The sequence below is a fragment of the Pantherophis guttatus genome, chromosome 3 (assembly GCF_059756535.1).
Source record: "Pantherophis guttatus breed Tessera chromosome 3, ASM5975653v1, whole genome shotgun sequence".
Classification (NCBI taxonomy): Eukaryota; Metazoa; Chordata; class Lepidosauria; order Squamata; family Colubridae; genus Pantherophis; species Pantherophis guttatus.
Genome location: NC_142065.1, coordinates 79662436 through 79684729, shown reverse-complemented (window position 1 = coordinate 79684729; position 22294 = coordinate 79662436). Strand labels below are relative to the sequence as shown.

General features: G+C 37.6%; 1 protein-coding gene across 1 annotated transcript in view; it reads right to left on the bottom strand.

The window, feature by feature from the left end:
* LOC117677154 (calcium-activated chloride channel regulator 1) overlaps positions 1-21700 on the bottom strand; it is a 32524-nt gene extending 10824 nt beyond the window's left edge. The window contains exons 1-10 of the mRNA XM_034437144.3: positions 21634-21700; positions 13246-13431; positions 11135-11275; positions 8591-8741; positions 7632-7740; positions 6272-6440; positions 5972-6193; positions 4187-4411; positions 2442-2619; positions 7-113 (exon numbers count right to left, since the gene is read on the bottom strand). Of these exons, the coding sequence (XP_034293035.3) occupies positions 7-113; positions 2442-2619; positions 4187-4411; positions 5972-6193; positions 6272-6440; positions 7632-7740; positions 8591-8741; positions 11135-11275; positions 13246-13431; positions 21634-21642 (1497 nt within the window). The 5' untranslated portion in view covers positions 21643-21700. The remainder of the gene's footprint in view (positions 1-6; positions 114-2441; positions 2620-4186; positions 4412-5971; positions 6194-6271; positions 6441-7631; positions 7741-8590; positions 8742-11134; positions 11276-13245; positions 13432-21633) is intronic.
* Between the last annotated feature and the right edge of the window lie 594 nt (positions 21701-22294).

The following is a 22294-nucleotide window of genomic DNA, read 5'->3' as shown; positions in this document are numbered from 1 at the left end:
AAATACCTGAATTGACTGTTGATAAATATTTCCACTTTCTGATGAAATTCCACTGAAAGCATCTATGAGGTTACTGGGATCCACTTTATCAAAGACAGCCAATTTTAATCCCCCTAAATTAAGATTGAAATAATTGAGATAATCTATGAGATTCACTAAAATATTTGCATTGTGCCTAATGCTGGATCAATATTTACATTAGAGATCAGCAATGCAGGACCAGCAACAATCCAAATGTCACTTGCAGACCATCTCATTTTTGTTTAAAAAAATAATAATTAATAGTTACAATTAAAAAGATAAAAACTAGCAGAAACTGAAAAAATAAAACAATGAAAAGAAAAAATTGAAAGTGCAAAAATGAAAAAATAGAAAGCAAAAAATAAGAATATAATAAATAAAAAGGAAATATATATGAAGAAATGACTTCCCCCTTCAACAAAAGTATAAACAATTTTAGTAATTTATTGCCGCCACTTAAAATACAATAAATGATCTCTTCTTCCCCTATCCAATCTTTTATTTATAAACAAATCCTTAAAGATTTGTCATTCAGTCCTTATCAGAAAAGTCCATTAGGGAGTTACTAGAGATAGCAACATATCCAGGGGTGGGTTCTACTTACCTTTACTACCAGTTCATAACGGGGCTGTGCGCGCCCCGTTGCATGCACTGAAGTTCCTGGTGACGTCGGGGTCGGTGGGCCGAGCCTCCCACCAATTTTACTACCGGTTCTATAGAGCCGGTTCGAACTGGGGGCAACCCACCACTGAACATATCTCTTCTAACCTTGTTCAAATAAACCAACTTTATATTCCTTCCTTTTAATTTTAACATGTGTGTCGGGCTTGGTCCCTAGGTGTTATGTGAATTTCGTTGTATGGGTATACTGTGTATATACTACGTACGACAATAAACTTTATATATCTTGATCTTCAAATCATGTTATAGTGCTTGATTTCTTTTTACTTTTTTATCCCTTCTTACAAAATTGTTCAAGGCTTTAACAAGCCTCTTTTGTAAATGCCATATAGGAAAATTATCCAGGTCATTCTCTTGGTTTGTTATTTGTCCCTTTTAATTATTAAGACATCAACTGGTTTCTTTTGTGTCCAGTGGAGTATCTTTTTCCATATCATTCTTGCAGTCTGTCATTTTTAATCCCTTTTCAGTTCAGTCTCAATTTTGTCAGTTAAAACTTGTTCCTCTTTCATAATACCTTTGAAACAGAGTCTATACATAGAGGCAAACAAAAATATTCTTCAATATGTCCAATGCTACAAAAAAAAATCCTTCTCAATTAATAAATCACATTTTCTTCTAAGTGTAATAATGGTTCCCTGTAGTATCCAACCTTCAAAGTCCCATCCCATCATGTTTTTTTTTCCAAATAGAATTCAAAACAAAAGCATTTCCCCAAGGAAGTATTCTTGTCACTAATTTCAAAATCTTACTTCAAAGTTTTATGGACTCTTAGTCTATTTGTAATTTTTACTGTTTATTCCAAAAGGAAAAAAAAACCTTAAAATTGTAATTAAATCTTCAATCATGAGGACTGAAGGAAACTCACAGGGTGTTATAAAACCTATCAATCCAAAGGTTCCCAATAGCAGAAGAGCAGTCAACAAGCAATTTCCAAAAAGAAAGTATGTGAACTGAGTGTCCTTTAGAAGGCGCCAATCATGGTTTGAGTAAGTTGACTATTCCCTTGTCTCCCAGAACTCTAAATCTACAGTTTTGCAGTCTCATTGTAAGGAGCAATTGTCTGGAGCACTTGTGGGTGATCTCAAGTCCACTCCTTGTCTGGAGAGAAATTATGAAGAGCTGGCTTACTACCTGGCTCTTCATTCTACTGCAATTTTTGTCAATTTACCATTTCTTCTCTGGAGGTGCAGAACTCTCCTTTCATTTAAATGAAGAAGAAGGAATTAGATGATGTTGTCAACAAGACTGAAGAGTAAGATTACTGAGTTTGTGCAAAGTTCGGTGATCTCAGAATATTTGGGATGATTTTTTGCATTGATAATTGGGAGGCAGAAGTCTGTTTTCGGACAAGCTTGATTTTCCCTGTGCTATACAAATAAATTATTTATTAAAAATTGAGGTGATTGTGTTTAGAAAGGCCTAGGTCCTTATTCCTTTCTTCACTGCTTTCTTCAAAAATCAAGTGAGAAGCCTGTTGTGTTGTACATGTAGTCAGGACAACATATTTTAGAAATTATCTAAAACACAAGGAGAACAATGAGAATGGGACAAGGAAGCAGAACTAATACAGTTTGGGTATTAGCACTGTGTACTTTGGATATTATTGTAATATCATTTTAGAATACCTGAAGGTAGAATACATGACATATGGTGACTATGAGGATAATATCACATTTTCTGAATCACCATTTGTTACTGCGTAACACTGGAAGCCGTTCAAAGTATATAGTCTTTACCTGTCATGTTTGACAGCATTTCTAGCTCTTTTGCAGCACTTGGCCCCAAAGCAATGGTGTGAATTATTGCTCCACTACTTTTAACTTCATTAAAGCAAGATCGCATTCCTGAGTCTTCTCCATCTGTCAAGAGCACAATTTCACTCCCTTCGGTACTTCCATCTCTTGCTCTAATCACCTGTATTAAAAAATAAATAAAATAAAATATTAGTAGAACAGGGAATGCAGTATGAAACTCACAGAATGCTCTTTAAAATGAAGAAGTTGGATAAAATTCATAGAATAATTATATAAATAATTTGTAATAAAAATGACAGCACATTTCTCTAACTGCCATAAAGTAGTGCTGCCATAAACCGGGCCATGCAAACAAGTGAAGCCCCATCCGCAGGATGCAGGCAGCACATAAAACAATGCCCCCTCCCACGTGCAGAAAAACCTCATTCCACAGAACAGTCCCTGATGCCCAAAAGGTTGGGGGCTGCTATTCGAACATACTGCATACATTTTATGTCATGATTAATGAGGTCAACTCAAGCTAAAGAAAAGAATTTGTCAACTCTAAGGTTGAGATGGCTTCACATTTCATCTTCCATTCCTCGCAGAGTGCCTTGTGGGATATTGTTTATAAGATCTGCGTTTGGAGGCATGTACCTCTTCTCTCTATAGGAAAAAGTTCTTTCTACAGGTAGCCCTCAACTTACAACCATTTTTAGTTACTGTTTGAAGTTACAACAGCACCGAAAAAACTTGTTTACTGTATATCTGGTCCTCACACTTATAACCATCATAGCATCCCCACGGTCAAGTGATCAAAATTTAGGCACTTGGCCACCAGCATATAATTGTGACAAATTGCAGCATCCAAGGGTCATCTGATCACCATTTGAGGTCTTTGCAGCTGGCTTCTGACAATCAAAGTCAATTGGAGAAACCAAATTCACTTAACAACCTCATAATTCACTTAACTTCAGTGATTTGCTTAAAATTATGGCAAACATGTCACAATATTGGGCATGACATACTTAACAACTGTCTTTCTTACAACAGAAATGTGGTCATAAGTTGAGGACTACTTGTAGTATGCCACTAAATATGAAAAGAGTACACAGAGCTGTTATTAAATGCCATTCTGATATTTTCAGCTTTTGAAACTTCACTGTAAGAAGTGCTTCAAAGTGAATCATGTGTCAGAAACTAGCCTGCAGGCTAATCCAGTCAACAAGAATTTCAATGCCAGTCTCTCTCTCTCAAAAATTAATATGGGAATCCTACTTTCTAATTGTTGTTTTTAATAATTAGGAAGAGAAGCTCCCACTGGATAGAACGGCATCCTTTTGCCCCTCATTTTCCACACTGATAGGAGATGATGGATCTTATTTGGGCATGAATTCCATTGGATGCTGCCCAGGATACTCCCCCAAAATAAATTTAATAAATGCAATTTAAGTTTTAAAAAATGATCAAAATGTCATCAGATCGCCATAAAAGAACACTGTGATAATGAGATTTGTCATTTTAAAATGTGTCTATGTGCATATGTTAATTTCAGTAGGCATCTATCAAAGCTGTGGTACCTGTGAATACTGCCAACCCAGCTTTATCAGGCTGAAAAAAAAAATTGCAATGATTGGATGATATAATTGCTTCGTGTTTCTCTTAAAACACCTGTATGAACTCACTATACAACATATGTCTAGGGGGGGAAAAAGAAATAAAAGTAATGGGAGTATGTTTTCTTTCACCTTAAATCCTTCGCGCACTCCAGCACAAATATTAGTCCCTCCACCAGCTGTGGTAGGCAAAAAATTCACAAGATTCTGCCGAACGTTGTCACTGTCAATCTGTTTCAAGGGAGATTGAATGGTGGCAGAACTTTGAAACGTTACAATTCCAACCCAGGAACCAATTTCAATAATTTGTAGGAGGAACACTTTTGCAGCTTCCTGGAGATTAGTAATGCGGTCATACTGCATAGAAAGGAAAAGGGATGGAAGATGAGGAAGAAGGACAAAGTTGTCAATTGTCAATACCGCCTGAACAATAATTTCAAATGCCTTTCTTTTGGCCAAATTAATTTAAAAGCAGAAACAGCTGGCCTTTATCCAACCCTGATCTCAAAGTTCCAACAGCTTGTTCAAAATCTATAACTAAACATTTATGCTATTTACGAGAGACTGCCTTCTCTAGCTCGCTGTGTTTTTTTTTTCTATTTTAAAATGAATTGGTCAACTGATGATTAGCTGGAGGAGAAAGTATGAAACTCTGAAATTGAGTATTGCTTTCCTGGCTTAAAGCGGAGAGGACTTGGCCTTTGTATAGGTAGTTCTCGACTTACAACATTTAATTCAGTGACTGTTCAAAGTTACGACGACACTGAAAAATGGGACTTATGACCGTTTTTCAGAGTTACAACCTTTGCAGCAGCCCCTTGATCATGTGATCCCCTTTTGCGACCTTCTGACAAGCAAAGTCAATGGGGAAGCCAGATTCACTTAACAATTGGGTTACTAACTTTTCTATTGGCAGTGATTCATTTAACAAGAAAGTGGCAAGAACGATTGTAAAATGGGGCAAAACTCAACAAATGTCTCACTTAACAACAGAGATTTTGGGCTCAATTTTAGTCATAAGTCGAGGACTGCCTGTACATCTCTGACCTATATCACAGGGAATTCCCTTTTCAGTAATTGCTGTTCCTAGGGAAGCCTGGCTCTTCACTTCCTTTCCTCAAATAATCTTCTTAAGGTAGTTTCCAGCTTCCACACCGATTCCCCATACCTAAATGTTTTTCTTAAACTCCAACTCTTCAAAAATCCTTATCCAGCAGCAAAAAATGCACTGATGGTGCCAAAAGATTAAAAAACGTAACCTGTTGCTGCCTGAATGATCGAGTGGTCAAAGGCTGACCCAGAGTTACCTTTTAAAGTATTGTTGGACAATGGTACAATAAGAAAGAAGAAAAAAAAAAGAAAATGCAGTGATGGAGTAATCCCAGAGAATTGCACATGCCAGTTGGAGGAGGATTTTCAAACAGTGGATGATGTTGGTGAAGATGAGCTTTCACTTGGGGATGACCAATGACCAATCATTGAAATGTTGCAAAGTTCCATGTTCCATACTGCTTTATGGACAGCAGCACACCACAAACCCTTTCCAACTGGACACTGAGTGAGTGCTGTGGGGCTTTTAGGGTAGCAGTTCAGGGCAGGAAGAGGGCATGACAAATCAGATGTGTGGATACAGCATGGACATCTTCCCTGCTCTCCAACTGTCTTACAAAACCCTGCTTCTAAGGCCTGTATAATATCTTGGATCATATCTATCCTCTTGGATAACTTTCCCCTTTTTCACAACAATGAAGCAACTATAATTTACTATACAGTTTCATAAATGCTAATGTTTATGAAAAGTGCATATTAATTAGAAGTGGTTAAATATCAGTAATTAATTAACAGCTAACTCAGCATTCCTATAAAAAAATCATTTTGAAATTTTTTGTTAAAAGAATTTTCTAATGCTATACTTACACCTCCCATGCTTCCAGAGACATCAAGCACTAAACAGACAATTCTGTCACGTGTTTGCATCAAGGTGAAAGTGGGTTCAGGTGGAGGAGTATTTATTATAGACGAAGAGGCGAAGTCAGGGGAATTCATAATTACTTCCCACGTACTCTTATAGTTGCAGAATTTGTTTTGCAGATTTGGTGCTTCAATATTATGATTGCTTTCATTACAGAACATAGTAACCTAAAAATATAAAAATAAGAATTCATCAGGAGGACAAATATCGGATCGACTTAAATGCTTTGCATTAGTTATACTTACAGAAGGTAGACTTTGCATATACATTATAGACACTGGAGTGCTTTGGGATTTATCAGCTACAAATTGACATCCTGGTTCATACATCTGAATGTCATGCAGGAATTTGCAGTCTCTGTGTTGTCCTGGTCCAGTTGGAAATATGTAAATACCGGTGACACTAGCTGAACATCTAAATGATATAATAAAAATATACATAATTTACATTGAAAAATTATGACATCAATATAAAAAGAGAAATTTTGTTTCAAGTTGAGCTTGACCAGTTGTGGAGTGCTACTGGTTCACATCGGATCGGGCGAACTGGTAGTGGCGGCGGTGGGAGGCTCACCCATCCGGATGCTTCTGCGCATGCACAAGTGAACCGGCAGCAAACTAAATTGAAACCCACTACTGATCTTGACCTCTGATAACTTTCAGGGTACATTCATTTCATTTTCTTTGCAAGAGTACTCAAGTGGTTTCCTGTTGCCTTGTTCCAGGATATTTTTCAACTTCCCAGCTTAGCCTAAAGCTTGAGTGATCTCAGTCTCCCATCCAAATCAGTAGGTGTTTATATTCTGCAAGCTTGAACTTTGAAAAAGAGTATTGACAATTTTGAACATTGATATTGGAGGGACTTCTAGAGACTTCTAGGGAAGAAATGGGAAACTGAAGATGGCTTCAAGAAAAGCAGAGCTGGCCACCATGGCAAAATGAAGATCCGTGAATAGACCAACTCTTTGAAAATTCTTCTACAGACAAGAGATCACTGACCAACGGTTCAGACATCTGGTCTTTCCAAGATGAGGGTCCTTGGAGGAGTTCTGGGAGAAGTTCTGAGAGATGGTTTAACCATCTTGCTCAAATCACAGTGGACTCCTTTGAAAGGAGATTAAGTTTGCATCCTTCCTTCTTTAATCAATCCAATCTATTTAATCTAAATAATTTTGGAAATTACTTGTTAACTGCATTTCAGCTATTAGGAACTTTGGGATTCACTTGTTTTACAGCACCAGGTAAATTTCCTTCAATCCCTAGTGACAGAAAATCTTTAAACTACAAGTTTAAGAACTAAAAAAAAGTGTTTTTGAAGAAACAGCAAAACAAATGAACTAAGAGCCATATAATTTTGAAATAAGTTTTTTTGAATTAATCATAAACAAAATTTCCCATGATATGGAAAAAGATGTCACATTGGATATACAAAAAAAAAACCCATTGTCTTAATAGCTTAATAATTGAAAGGGATATACAATTAACAAACCAAGAGAGTGACAATAATTATTATTTGGATAATAATTGGATCCTTGATCAAGAGGCAAGTAGATAGAAAATTGATGAAGTACTAAAGTCTAGTCCCTGTAGCCTGTTAGGAAGATACCTTGTTGCCTCAACTTTCTCTTCCTTAGTAACATAAAAAGGAGCTTCATAATTATATTCATCAAAGACACCCCATCTGAGATGAGCCCACTCATGAACAAAGACTCTACCTGTAAGAAAAAAGTAAAACAACTGAATTGTAACACAATAATTTAAGTTTACAATAGTCAGTAAAAATTTGGTATTATGTGTGTATGTGTGTTTAAATGCTGTTGGAACTGTCATTATTGGGGGGAATTTAATGGTGATCCCACTAAGAAAGTTTTTGGAAGGGAAGCTGCATTTAAGTCTATGTGCAACCCAGTGGTAGGTTTCAAAAATTTTTGCTACTGGTTCACACCCAGTGGTGGGCGTGGCTTAGTGGGTGTGGCATGGCTTGGCATGGCTTGGTGGGCATGGCAGGGGAAGGATGCTGTAAAATCTCCATTCCTTCCCTATTTCCTCTCGATCAGCTGGGACTTGGGAGGCAGAGAATAGATGGGGGCGGGGTCAGTCAGAGGTGGTATTTACTGGTTCTCCGAACTACTCAAAATTTCCGCTACCGGTTCTCCAGAACTGGTCAGAACCTGCTGAAACCCACCTCTGATGCAATTCCAAATTCATTAAGTATAGCATAGATGACTTGCTGCACAAAATTGAAAATGCCTTTTCTATCCTATCACTAAACATGCAGACACCCAGCCTTCTTTTGAATCTGGCCATCCTCTGAATAGACCCAGGGTATGATAGCTTCAGGCTGGGGACTGTATTGTTCATTCTAAAATGTGAGCTTTGTTAAACTTTTGCCTGAATTTAAAAAAAGAATTTTTTATTCTTTTTTTAAAAGAAGCAACCAAGGGAGATTAGACATTTATTTTTTCATGAACTTTCTTATTTTGTTGGTTATTGTTCAGTCCCTGCCTATTGAAGGTTTCATTAGTGAGAATGAAAAAAACAACAACCCACAATTAATTATATTACCTCGAGATCCATAAATATCATGCAATTTGTCATTTGTCAGAAATGTTGGCGTGAAATGAATGTATCTTCCTGGTATCCCACACCCTCCAAACTGCAGAGTGTAAGGATCATCTCCAGACTTCAAGTGAGGATCAGCTACTATGATGTCGGCCTAAAATAAAAATAATAATGGGCATATTTTAAAGATCAGCGAAGAAAAAGTAGCTAATTGTTTGCTAATACAAAATTATCCCTGGTTTTAAACCGCCTCTTAGAAATTCATTTTATATTTTATTTATTTATTTCATTACACTATTCAGTATTCTTTAGCCTTGAAATTGCCTATAATAAATACATCTTTTTTTAATACTCAATTGACAAGATATTACACATAGGTATAGAAGCAGTCAAACTTAACTCCCACTGCATCTGAAACTTGGATCACCATAATAATTAAAGGTTTGGATGATATTCATATGATTTACTCACATTAAGTATATCAATAATTCATTTAAATAAATAGAAGAGATGGGGAACTATTGTCCCCCATAATTCCTTGCAGCCACAATTAGCAGGGGAAATATTTAGGGATGAGAACAGTTATTCTTCAGCAATATCAGCAACATCTTTGTAATACCAAGTCATTTTGTTAGACTGTAGGAAAGACCCTTCACATCACAAGAAACCAATTACCGTAAAACATTAATTTAGTGGACTATTACTTAGCAGACTTGAAAAGATTGAGTAAAATTTTCATCTAGATATCATTCCCTTCTGAAAATAATAGGCAAATCTGTTACAGCCCAAATGGTTCAGATAAATCAGATAAATGTATGTTAATTTCACCTTAATAATGTCATTATAGAAGTAAAACAAATTATATTATCTGTATTGGTTTCTATAATGTTGTCAGTATATAAACGGTGAAAATTACATCATTGCCTTAATTATATTGTTATATAAGTGATATAAATAGACCCAAGGAAGCACTTTTGGATTTAGCATATCTTTGGGAATAATGGATATATCTTATATCTTCCCCCAATAGTCCATTAAATTAAGTTTAGTGTAGAAAGGTCAGGAATTATTTGTTCCCAGCAATGAGCATAATGCTCACAAGCAGGCACTTGAAGTTAATAACTTTGCTGTCATTGTTTGACTGCAAAGGTCATAGGATGTGTATGTCCAAACTTTGATTTGCCTGGGCCACATTGAGTGAAGAGGAATTGTCTTGGGCTGCACATAAAATATAGCTAATGTACTTAAAGTATATAAATAACAATAAACTTCCTTTATTTGGGGAGGGGGTATTGTGCAGTGGTGAAATCCAAATTTTTTTACTACCAGTTCTGTGGGCGTGGTGTGGCTTGGTGGGCGTGGCAGGGGAAGGATATTGCAAAATCTCCATTCCCACCCCATTCTGGGGCCAGCCAGAGGTGGTATTTGCCGGTTCTCCAAACTACTCAAAATTTCCGCTACTGGTTCTCCAGAACCTGTCAGAACCTGCTGGATTTCACCCCTGTCTTGTGGGACTGTATTACTAGCTTTCCTGGGCTGCACATGATTCGTGGGGCTGTCGGTTGGACACAGGGCCTGGCATAGAGGAAGGCCGGAGGGAGAAGAGCTTCTGTCAAGGCAACAGTTGGATAAGTGAGACTTGAGCCCAGGCCAAGCCAAAGAAAATAACTTGAAAAAAATGTATCAGACATACCTCTCCCTAGTTCACACGAAGATAAAGTGAGGGTAGAGGGAAGCGCATTCAGACTTGCAAGATTCTGTTACTGTAGGTGTTAGAATAAAACTAGTCCTGACCCTAGCATTGTTTCTTAGTATGGGCCACCTTGTAGGCTGACATTGATTCAATTGCGAATTTTCTGTAAATATAGAGTTTAGATTCATTACCCCTGGTGGGTTGCCCCCGGTTCGGACTGGTTTGCAAGAACCAATAGTAAAACCGGTGGGAGGCCCTGCCCACTGCCCTGGATGTCATCATCAGCGATCTGCACATGTGCAGAAGCAAGGTGCGTGAGTGAAGCGAGAGCGCGTGTGTGCTCCCGTAGCGAACTGGTGGTAAAGATAAGTAGAACCCACCCCTGAACCCCTGTGAATGTCACAGTTATAGTATCTTAAAATCGTACATTTGGAAGGGCCTTTTTAGGCTATTAACCACTTACTCAGTGCAAGAATCTTAATAAAATCAGCATAGTTAAACTGTTATTACATTTTTTTTTGTAATAATTAGTCAGAATCTGTCTTTGTATAACTTAAATCTATTATTCTCTATCCAGACGTCTGGAATGAGAAAGAGAGTGAGTGAAAAGCCCTTTATTTTCTAAATCGGTCACCTTTTTGGTATTTATAAAGTAACCTATATTCTATCTCAATTATTTTTTCTGAAGATTAAACTATCTAGATCTTTCAGACTCCCTTGGTAGGATTCTTAAAAGGCAAATACCCTTTCAAAGCAACTGCAATTGGAGAAGGCAACAGAGTTATAAGGACAAAATCTATATTATAGTTTCTGTCTCTTAAAATATCACATTTTTGAAGAATATTCTCACTTACTTTTTCGTAGGATTCTCTTATTACTCTTTTATACTCTGGTTTGGGTGTCCATGTCAATGGAATTATAATTTTTACAGACTTAAAGTAAAATCTTTGTTCTGTAGCTTTGATGAGATAATTAGATGCTTCTTTAACCATATCCTAATAGGAACACAAAATATAAATATATTTACTTTGTTGTGGAGCTTTCAATAGTTACTGCCTAGGGTTTGTACAGGGATGAGGTTAAAATTTTTTAGCAAGGGGTTCTCTGCCCAGTTGCTGGGTAGGCATGGCCATGGTGGGTGTGGCCTAGTTGGCCTCCTGCACCACGGCCGGGGGGGGGATTTTGCCCTCCCTGGGCTCCGGAGGCTTTCCTTGAGCCTCAGGGAGGGCGAAAATGGCCTCCCCAGGCTCTGGAGACCCTCTGGAGGCTGGAAACAGGCCCATCTCCGGCCTTCCCAAAGTTCTGGTAAGCCCATTTTTTGCCCTCCCCGAGCCTCCGCATGTGCCCTGCACTTACCTGCATCCAAAACAGGCCATGTGGGGACTCCTGGGAGGGGTGGGGCGGGTGGGGTGAGGTGGGGTGGGTGGGGTCGGGTGGGGCCAGCCAAGAATGGGATTTGGGGGTTCTCCGAACTGCACAGAATCTTAGCTCGAGGTTTTCCTGAATCCCTGCGAACTCTTAGCATCCCACTCCTGGTTCTGTATATTGCATTTATTTCGTTCCACTTAGCACTCTTGTGTGATCTGATATTTATTTTAGGGTTTCACATCCAGTCTCAAAAACTCTGAAAGATCAGATGATTCTGCCTATACCTCAACTTCCCAGAATCTGAAAATCACAAATTATGTTCTGACATCTTTTTCTGTCCTTTCTATATTCATTTTTTTCTTGAACACTTAATAAAATCTTGACATTCAGGAAATAGCCTTATCTGCTACTGTATGTTGAGAAATTATTAAAACCAATTATGTTTTACCTTTAAATGTGAATAAATTCCATTAAAAATAAAGCTATGAAATAATTATGCATTCCTAAACTGTAAAATCATCTTGCTAAAGCTCACATTCTTGTCTAATATATCAAAAATACTTTTCTTTCACCTTATTTGTATGCATTTTCCTCAGTTTTTGTATCTTTCTGATGGAGTGAATTTTGGTTCCCATAATCTCAGTGAACAGGTTCATTGGCCATATTGATTAAAAATGGTAGGACTTGTAGTTCAACTTCAAAAACATCAGGCTGGGAAAGGCCAACACTAATATGATATATTGCGCCAGAGATCAAATTATTGCAGTTATATGATATGAAGGAGGATTGCTTCATCTCTCCTTCAAAGAGGTAAAAGGAGGGTGAGTAATAGTTAACAATTAGCCTCATCTGAGCATGGAACACTTTTAAAATGGGACACAAATTTCATATGATAAAGCGCAGCATTTTGGGGTTGAGCAATTAAGTTGGTTGAAACATTTATGAATTTCTTTGGAGTTTCATAAACATGAATGGTGGAACTTTATAGTAAAAGCAGGGGATACACTTACACATCACCAAATAGAGGAAAGCATTACGAAAAGGACAAAAGGCTCCAAGCTGGAGAGCAGGAGACTGTGAGTTCTTTGGCCTTAGACATTAAATCAGCTGGATGACCAATTGGGACAGTCACTCTTTCTCAGCCCAACACACCTTACAGATGTGGGGTTATGGGGAAAATAGGAGAAGGAAGGTGTGTTGAATATGTTCGTTGCCTTGAGCTATGTGTAAAAATAATAACGGCAGGATACAATTAAATAAAATATTAGACAAAGTCAATTTGCATGATCACTAGAGAGAGATAAAAATACAGCTATAGCTACAATTTAAACAAATATATTTTAGCTAGAAAACTTGTTTATTAGTTGAGATTTGTGCCTATTCAGTCTGCTGCCTGTCAAAAAATGTCTCTTCTTATCATCAAATTGGTCTTGAATTGCCTAGTCCCTTGACACAGGAAGTCCACCATAACACATACACACATCTTGCAATTTACCTCATTATTTACAAAAGGCAAATAGATTTTAGCACTATATATCTAGCAGAATTTTTAATGTATTATAAAGTTAATATATTCAGAAATGTCTAATTATCATACCTTTATGTTGGTAATAATGTTGGTATCTTCAGGTATCATTGGATTAATAGCAATAACAATGTCTTCAAAGCCACTATTGTTGAGGTAGATCATGGTGCCTGTTACTCCATATATTAGCATCATTACCACCAAAATGTCCTGACTGAGTGCCATCTTTGCTGGCACTACTTCCCTCACCCTCGTTGACTGAAAGGATGACACAGAAGTATTACATCTGCACATATTTATACATGCAGTCCACTCCTGAATATTTTATAGTGGGACTTTGTTCTGACAGAGTGATTCAGCTATTGATTATTTTTTTGTATTCTCTTAGTTACATATCAGCAGTTTAATAAGAACTGAAGTTCCTTGTTCTGATCTTTATTCATTGTAAACATTCCTAATGAACTTATAGAACATTCTTTTGTTCTTCTATAAACATTGCAAAGTAAATGAACCTTTTAGAATATTCATCTTATAGGAAAGTAATTTGTTCACTTCATGTTTAAAAATGAACTTAACTTTTTCCCCACTTGTGAAGTCAGTATTTGGATAAAAGTCATATGATGTTCTATTATTTGCATTTCTCCAAAAATTGAGTGGGGGTAGTTTTCCTGTAATAATTTTATTAAAGATTATATTTAAAAGTAAAAAATAATACAAACTGAAAAAAGAGTAGAAGGTTCAGGGGGGGAAGGAAAAAGAGAAAGAGAAAAGAAAGTAAGAAAATAATAAATATATTAAACAGTGACTGTCCTCATCAAAACAATTATAAACCTTTCATTTTCTCTAAAATGCAAGTGATTTATTCTTCTCATATCGCATCTCTTATCCCTAAACCTTTTAGGCTTAATATTCAGTCCAGATCAGCAAAAGTGCATTAAGAGTTACAAAGATAACAAGATATCTATTTTAACTTTGATCAATTGAACCATCTTTATATTCCTTCCTTTTATGGTTAATCTTGATTTTTAGACCCTTCAAATAATGTCCTAGAAAACATTGTCATTTTTTCTCTGTCCCTTTTCATAAAATTCTTCAAACTTTAAAAAAAAATTTTTTTTCTAAATCCAATTTAGGAAAATTATCCAGTTCACACTCTTGACTTGTTATTTTATATTCCTTTAAATTATTAACACATCGGCCATTTCCTTTGTTATCCAGCATAGCATATTTTTCCATATCATTCTTGTAACCTGTCATTTTAAATCACTTTAAGATTTGTCTCAATCTTGTCAGGTAAAACTTATTTCTCTTTCATAACATCTTTAAAACATTATTTATAGAAACAGACACTCTTAAAATTAACTTCTAAGTCCATTGTTCAAAAATATATTTCAATATACCCAGTTAAAATATTTTAATTCATTCTGTATTAGTATCATCCAATTAAGTCAAAATTTAAAAAATAGAATTAAAAAAACATTTTCCCATGGGAAGAGTTTTTATAATTAATTCCAAAATCTTATTTCAAATTTATCTGGATCCTTAGTCCACTTGTAACTTTTGCTAATGCTCTTTTTCCCGTTGATTTGGGAAAAAATGTCATTAGACTTGTATTTAAAACATCTTTCACTAAGGATTGAAGGAAACTCACTCAGTGTTAGTAACATAGGTTACTTACATTTCAGTAAAGCATTGACAGAGTAGACCACAGCCTAATGTCTTGGTAAATAGAACAATGTGGGATTCACAACTGGCTAACCAACCACACATAGTGGGTAGTCCTCAGTGGAACTACATTTACATGGAGGGAAGCATGCAGTGGGATACCTCAAGATTCTGTCTTAAGCCCAGTATTTTTCAACATCTTGATAAATGATCCAGATGAAGGGATAGAAGGGGAACTCATCAAATTTGCAGGTGACAAAAAGCTGGAGGGAATAGCTAGCACTTTAGATGATAGACTCAAGATTTAGAAGGACCTTGACAGACTTGAACACTGGGCCCTATCCAACAAAATGCAATTTAGTGATGAGAAAACTGGCAAGAAAAATGAAAAGCACAGATATACAATAGGTGGTACATGGCTCAATAGTAGCCATTGTGAGAGAGATCTAGGGGTCCTGGTAGACCACCACTTAAGTATGAACCAGCAATATACTGCAGCTGCCAAAAAGGCTAATGTAGTCCTAGATTGCATGAACAGGAGATAGTTTCAAGAATAAATGAAGCAATAGTACCACTACTGGTGAGACAACACTTGGAATATTGAGTCCAATTCTGGTCACTACAATAAAAAAAAAAAGAGAGAGAGAAACCAACATTAACGCATTGTAAGCCGCCCTGAGTCTCCGGAGAAGGGTGGCATATAAATCAAATTAAAAAAAAAAAAAACAGAGAAGAGCAACAAACATGATAAGGGATCTGGAGGCTAAACCCTATGATGAATGTTTGAAGGAACTAGGTATGCCTAAACTAACAAAGAGAAGAACTAGGGGTGATATGATAATTGTCTTCCAGTACTTGGGGAGCTGCCTCAGAGCAGAGAGAGTTAATTTATTTTCCAAAGCACCTGAGCACAGGACAAGATGTAAAGGGTGGAAGAACATTAAAAAGAGATCCAACTAGAACTAAGGAGAAATTTCCTGAAAGTGAGAGCAATCAGTGGAACGGCTTGCTTTCGGATTTTGTGGATGCTCCATCACTGGAAGTTTTCAAGAAGAGGTTGGACAGCCATTTGTCCAGAATTGTATTAAGACATGGAGACCGCCAAGGTTCTTTACAACCATATTATTCTATATTTTAAGAACAGCTGGCTGCAATCTGATTTAAGAGATAGTCCTGTCCCAAGTTTCACTGTTTCCTATTCTGAAATCCAGTTCCTGTGCTTTCTTCTTATATAGGAAACCTGAACTTTTTTTAAAAAATTGGTTAACAAATTGCCTAATAAAGCTTGATTGGGCTCTCTGAACTCTGGACTGAATCTTGACTATTCTTCCACGTGTCCTGTGGTAAATGAAACTTATCTTCAGAGACTCTAGTTCGTGTTACTTTGCTTCTCTGCTTAGCTTCGTTTTGCTTATCTTCATGTGTCTGTTCGACATCTGAAACAATGCCCTGATGTAACCTGAAATAGGAAGCACTCCCATTTGGGACTTTGAAATTTGAGCTGTTATATGTAATTCTGTGTATGAGTTCTTGCTCTTAACTTTTGAGTACTTCATTGCTGAATATTACTTTATTACTAGCATTATTGAGCTTGTGATATCATAAAAAGAATAATTTGGAAAAATTGGACAACTGTGGAATTACTATGCTGGATTGAAAATTGAAAATATGTGTTCATTTTCTGTCTATAAACTAGCTCTTTACTGGCCTAATAAAAAGACTAATCATTTTCTGTGCGGTTACAATTTAACAATATGGATTTTTTTCTATGTTACAAAAATAGATTTCTATTTTGTTGTTGTGTTTGTGTTTGTTTGGTTCTTCGTTGTCTTATTCTCTTTGTATATTAAAACAATAACAAAATTAAAAATGAGGAAATAGCAGGGCTTTACAAATCAAAGGACAGAAGACAGTTTATGATTGATTTGGAAATATGCAAAACCATTCTGGGCAAGCCCCATTCCTCAGGTTGTGCCCTTCCTGGTAAAATTTGTTTTTCTTTTCTTTAGGAGTCACTCCCAAACCAAAAACGGGTCTACCGGTTCAGTCAAACCGGTAGTTAAAAAAGCTACAATCCGACGATCAGGTGTGCTGTGCTGTTTAGCTTTGCTAGAAAGCAGGAAATCCTGCTTTCTAGCAAAGCTAAAACACGCAGCACAGCTGATCCCCCCTCACTGTTCTACTTACCTTTCCAAGCCTCCTTTTGGCGTGTACTGCGCTTGCTTTTTAAATGCGCAATGCGCATTTGGTGCACACTGCGCATGCACACAGAGTGTGCTTGGTGCAAAACATGCATGCATGGCCAGCAAACCGGTTCATACACACACACACACACACACACACACACACATACATATATATATATAGTTCTTCAGAATATTTGCTGTAATGTTTAAAGTTAGAGCAATTATTTACTTAAATAATATCAATATTAGGAATGGTTCAGAAAGGATGTATTATCAGATCCTTTGGCCAGTATACTGAATCTCACATAAGCTTTCTTGTTGTTCAATTATCTAACATTGACTAACTTTTCCTAGTGTAAAATTGGCCCAGCCTCAATAATAGTAACTTAGTAAATGCATAAAACTCTTAACTCTAAGTGTGCCATAAAGGAGGTTCAAGGCAAGAAAGATAAAAAAAATGGATAACTGAAGGGTGCAGAAGATTGAATCTTAGATTTGGGGAAGAGATAAAAAAGCTCTTATTGTAAACTCCAGATTATAGTTTAACTAAGGTAAAGATTCCCCTCGCACATATGTGCTAGTGGTTCCCGACTCTAGGTTTAACTAGGTCAGTGCTAAAGGTTATGTAATAGGACAGGCCAAAGTATGGAGGAAAAAGAAACTAATCTTGATGACAAGGAAGAAAGTTACCTCAAAAATGAATATAAAATCCTCTCTTTGGGTGTGGTAGGCAGAGTGAGAAGGAAATGATGTTTGAAACTAGCACCCTGCTAGTTTCTGTCTTCTAATGACAGAAAAACTATTCATGAGAAAGAAATGGAAAAGAGGTTTAATGAGGTTTCATCTGAAGAATATCAGAGCAATCCTGTCAAATGAGTCAACGTGGTGCATGAAGAACTGGGAGTTTCACTTTTGAGAGAGGCTGAGAAGCAGTTTGGAAAGCTAGAGCAAGAGAACTGAAGATGCTATGTCGAGCAGGATTGAAGTGGACTGAAGACATGGCCCATGAAGACAGAAGGGAACAGTCAACCACAGGAAACATGGCAGAAACAATGACTGCATTTTGAGAGGGTGGGATAGGAGAAGGGATGAAATGCTCCCGGTTCGGACCGGATTGCCCGATCCGGTAGCGATGGCGGCGGGTGGTTCAGAGAACTGGTAGCAAAAATCCCTGCCCCCCCCCACCATGCCCAGCTGAGCCGCACGATCATCAGAGGCTTTTTTTTTACTTTTAAAAGCATTTTTTCTACAACCTCTTCCGATGAAAAAATGCTTTTAAAAGTAAAAAAAAAAGCCTCTGATGATTGTGCGGCTCAGCTGGGATCGTCAGAGGCTTTTCAAAGCATTTTTTAAAAAGCCTCTCTGACGATCCCAGCTGAGTTGACTGATCATCAACTCGTCAAAGCAATCAAAAAAATGCTTTGAAAAGTTAAAAAAAAAAAAAAGTTGGCCACGCCCACCCAGTCACATCCCCCCCACCAAGCCACGCCCAAGAACTGGTAGTAATAAATTTTACATTTCACCCCTGGGTAGGAGAGTAGGTTTAGTCAATAGCTTAGATTATTTATATATTTGATTTGTATACCACCTTCATTAGCCGGCTTTCATGCCTGCAACAGGACTACAGATAATCCTCAATTTATGACCACAACTGAGTCCAACATTTATGTTGCCAGGTGAGAAATTTGTTATGTGAGTTCTGCCCCATTTTATGACTTCCCTTGCCACATTTGTTAAGTGGATCACTGCAGTTGTTAAATTAGTAATATGGTTGTTAAATGAGTCTGATTTCCCCATTGACTTTGCTTGTCAGAAGGTTGCAAAAGGTGATCACATGACCCCGGGACACTGCAACCGTCATAAATGTGAGTTAGTTGTCAAGCAGCCAACTGTAAATCACATGACCATGGGATGCTCATTTCAGTGTAATTGTAACTTTGAAGTCACTAAGCAAACTGTTGTAAGTCGAGGACTACCTGTAGAACTCACAGTTGTGTAGATTCTAGACCAGCACCTTAACCACTACACCAGACTGACTCTCTATATGAGTTCTTATTATATTGAAGTGCTTGTATTTTATTTATTTATATTTATTAAATCTGTAAAGATGCTCATTTACCATAAGAACTCTGGGTGTTGAATATAAGTTGCTCACAACAAATCATAGACCGAAAATAATTTTGCAAGAATAATTGAAAGGGTTTCAGGTTGGGGAAGGCATATGGGGGGTGGGGGGGGGGCAGCACAAGCTAGGGAAGTATGTGAGAGGGAGAAAACGGCCAGGAAGAGTGTGCAGAGGTTCCTTCTTCCCTGTTCCCTCTCTTCCCCCTTCCCCTCTCTTCTCTTTCCTTTCCAGTAATCAGTAAGTGGCTGCTGCTGCTGACTGGGAGAGGAAGAGAAGGATTGTGGGATAACCCAAAGAAAGCAATATATATCCTTCAGTTTCTTCATTTTACCACCAGCCTCCAAGTAAAAGTTGGAGGTTGAGAAAAGGAGGGGTGCGGACTCTTTAATCCCTCTCCACTCTGCAGCAGTGGTGAAATGTAAAATTTGTTACTACCAGTTCTGTGGGCGTGGCTTGGTGGGGAGGGTAATGTGACTGGGTGGGCGTGGCCAATTTTTCTTTTTTTACTTTTAAAACCATTTTTTCTACAATCTGTTCGGCTGAAGAGGTTGTAAAAAAATGCTTTTAAAAGCCTCTGATGATCCCAGCTGAATTGCCTGATTGTCAGAGGCATTTTTTTCTTTTAAAAGCCTCTGATGATTCCAGCTGAGTTGCTTGATCGTCAGAGGTTTTTAGTACTTTTAAAACCATTTTTTCTACAACCCCTTCGGCTGAAGAGGTTGTAAAAAAAATGCTTTTAAAAGCCTATGACGATCAGGCAACTCAGCTGGGATTGTCAGAGGCTTTTAAAAGCATTTTTTCTAAGCCTCTGACGATCCCAGCTGAGCCGTGATCTTCAGAGGCTTTTTTTTTTTAATTTTAAAAACATTTTTTTGGCTGAAGAGGTTGTAGAAAAAATGCTTTTAAAAATAATTTTAAAAAGCCTCTGATGATTGCGTGGCTCAGCTGCATATGGGGGGGGGCAGGGAATTTTGCTACCAGTTCTCCGAACAACCCATCACCATTGCTACCGGATCGGGTGATCCGGTCCAAACTGAGAGCATTTCACCCCTGCTCTGCAGCCTATTCTGACCCTTTGCAACTGCTAAACATTTCTTCCCTCTAAATCAGGGTCACCAACCCCTAGGCCATGCAATCTGCAACTGGGCCACATGAGTGGCTGGCTGGCGTGCACACACAGGCTTGCACAGCTCAACTTGCAGCCAGCTGTGTGTGCATACACATGCTCGCTGACCCGCCACTCGTGGGAGTCAAATTGTACATGCATAGTTGTGCATGTACATGCATATATGTGCTGGTCTGCCACTCACAGGAATCGAGTTGTGTGCGCATGCGTGTGCGCCAGCCCACAGCTCATACGGCCTGGTTCCCCTCTCCCCTCCCACCAGCCAGCTATCAAGTCCCCACAAAGTTGGGGACTGCTGATTTAAATCACTTTAATAAAACTAAGCTATAAGGAATATTTTTTCCACTTTGGCTTGCCTAGCCAGCAAGGTGATGTGGAGAGAAACCTCTTTTTTCCTTTTCCTTTCCTTCCCTTATCCCAAGAAATAGGATAACAGTTCTGTTTTGAAAATCTTGTGTGAGTGTCTTGGTCAAATGTTTTCCTGTCTGTAATTTGTCAGTGCTGCAAGGACAGTCTGGTAATCATTTAATCAGTCCTAACTTTAGTCAGCTGGTTTCTTCAATTAATTCTTGATTAACTTACTGTTTTACTTATCACCTGTGCTAATTAAGAGGAAGAAAATGCAAATCCACAACCCAGCAGAAACTTGTTTCCCAAACTCCAGTGCAAATTATATTAAAAGTAATGCTAGCCCCATTCTGCGTTTCTATTTGTAAACTGCATTATTGGAAATGAATGGAATGCATGGATAAGTATTGCTGCCATGTTTACAGCTTTGATTTTCATAAATGTATAAAGTTTGCTTGTATGAAAGTTAACGATTTATAACTCTATATAGAAAAGAGAATTTGAGAAAGGAATGCCATGTTTTTAAAAGGAGTCAAAGGAATTGTCTAGATCTAGTTTGACTAGATCAGGGCTGTCAAACTCACGGCCCGTGGGCTGGATGTGTTAGGCGTTGGCCATGCCCACGCCTGATTTAGCAAAGGGGGAAAAGTTGTGATATGTACGTGACGCTGCCATGATGAAGCGAGTTTGACGAACCTGGTCTAGATGATGAAGCAACGGAAAGCTTATACTGTATATGGTCAGTAATAAGGAAGTTTAAGAAATGTGATTCAGAAGATCTGAAGCTAGCATATAATGTATAGCAAAATTTAAGTGATTTTTGCATTCTAATGGATGTATCCTTAATAATGCATTTGAAACTATAAAGATGAGACTAGTTGATGCTAAATATGTGCTATACTTGCTTTCTTTTCTCTTAAAGCCAAAGAAAATAAACAAATTTGTAATGAGAGCCAATTTGATCTAAGGAATCAAGCTGGAAAGTAGAAGAATGTGAGTTCAAGTCTTACCTTAGCCATGAAAGCTAGCTGGATCACTTTGGGCAAGTCATTTTCTCTCAGCCGTAGGCAAAAGGCACATTTTTGCTTTCCCAACTGTTATTGTCTAATCCGCTGTATCCCTGGGCTGCCTCCAAGACAAATTTGCCTTTTATCCTCTATCAATAATCACATCATTTACTTTACACAGAAATATTTCAGCATTGTTGATTCCATGTGGGCCAATAACAAATAAAATGTAAAGGTGTGTGACTTTTTAAATCTTTTACCTGTGTTTTACCTTTAAAAAAAATCCTAAATGGATCATGAGAACACGTTTACTGGGTTTCAAGTTTATTATGTTTCATCTTTGTCCCTTAACATGGCATTTGGTAATGGTGAAAAGGGAGGAGGAAAAACAATATTTGATTAAGTCTCCAAGGACAGGAATAGTCTATCTGAAACATAAAAGAACATGTTTCCAACTATTGGCTTTGAAAGCAATACAAGTGGCCAAGCTTTCTGTTCCTCAAGGTGTCCCAATGCATGAGGTTGGGCCATAGCAACAAGTTTATTTATTTGTATCCTGCCTTTGTTAATTTTACAAAGGCAGTGAACATATCCAATTTACTTTCCTGCTCCTATTTTCCTCACAACTACTCTGTGAAATTAGGCTGAGAGAGAATGATTTGCC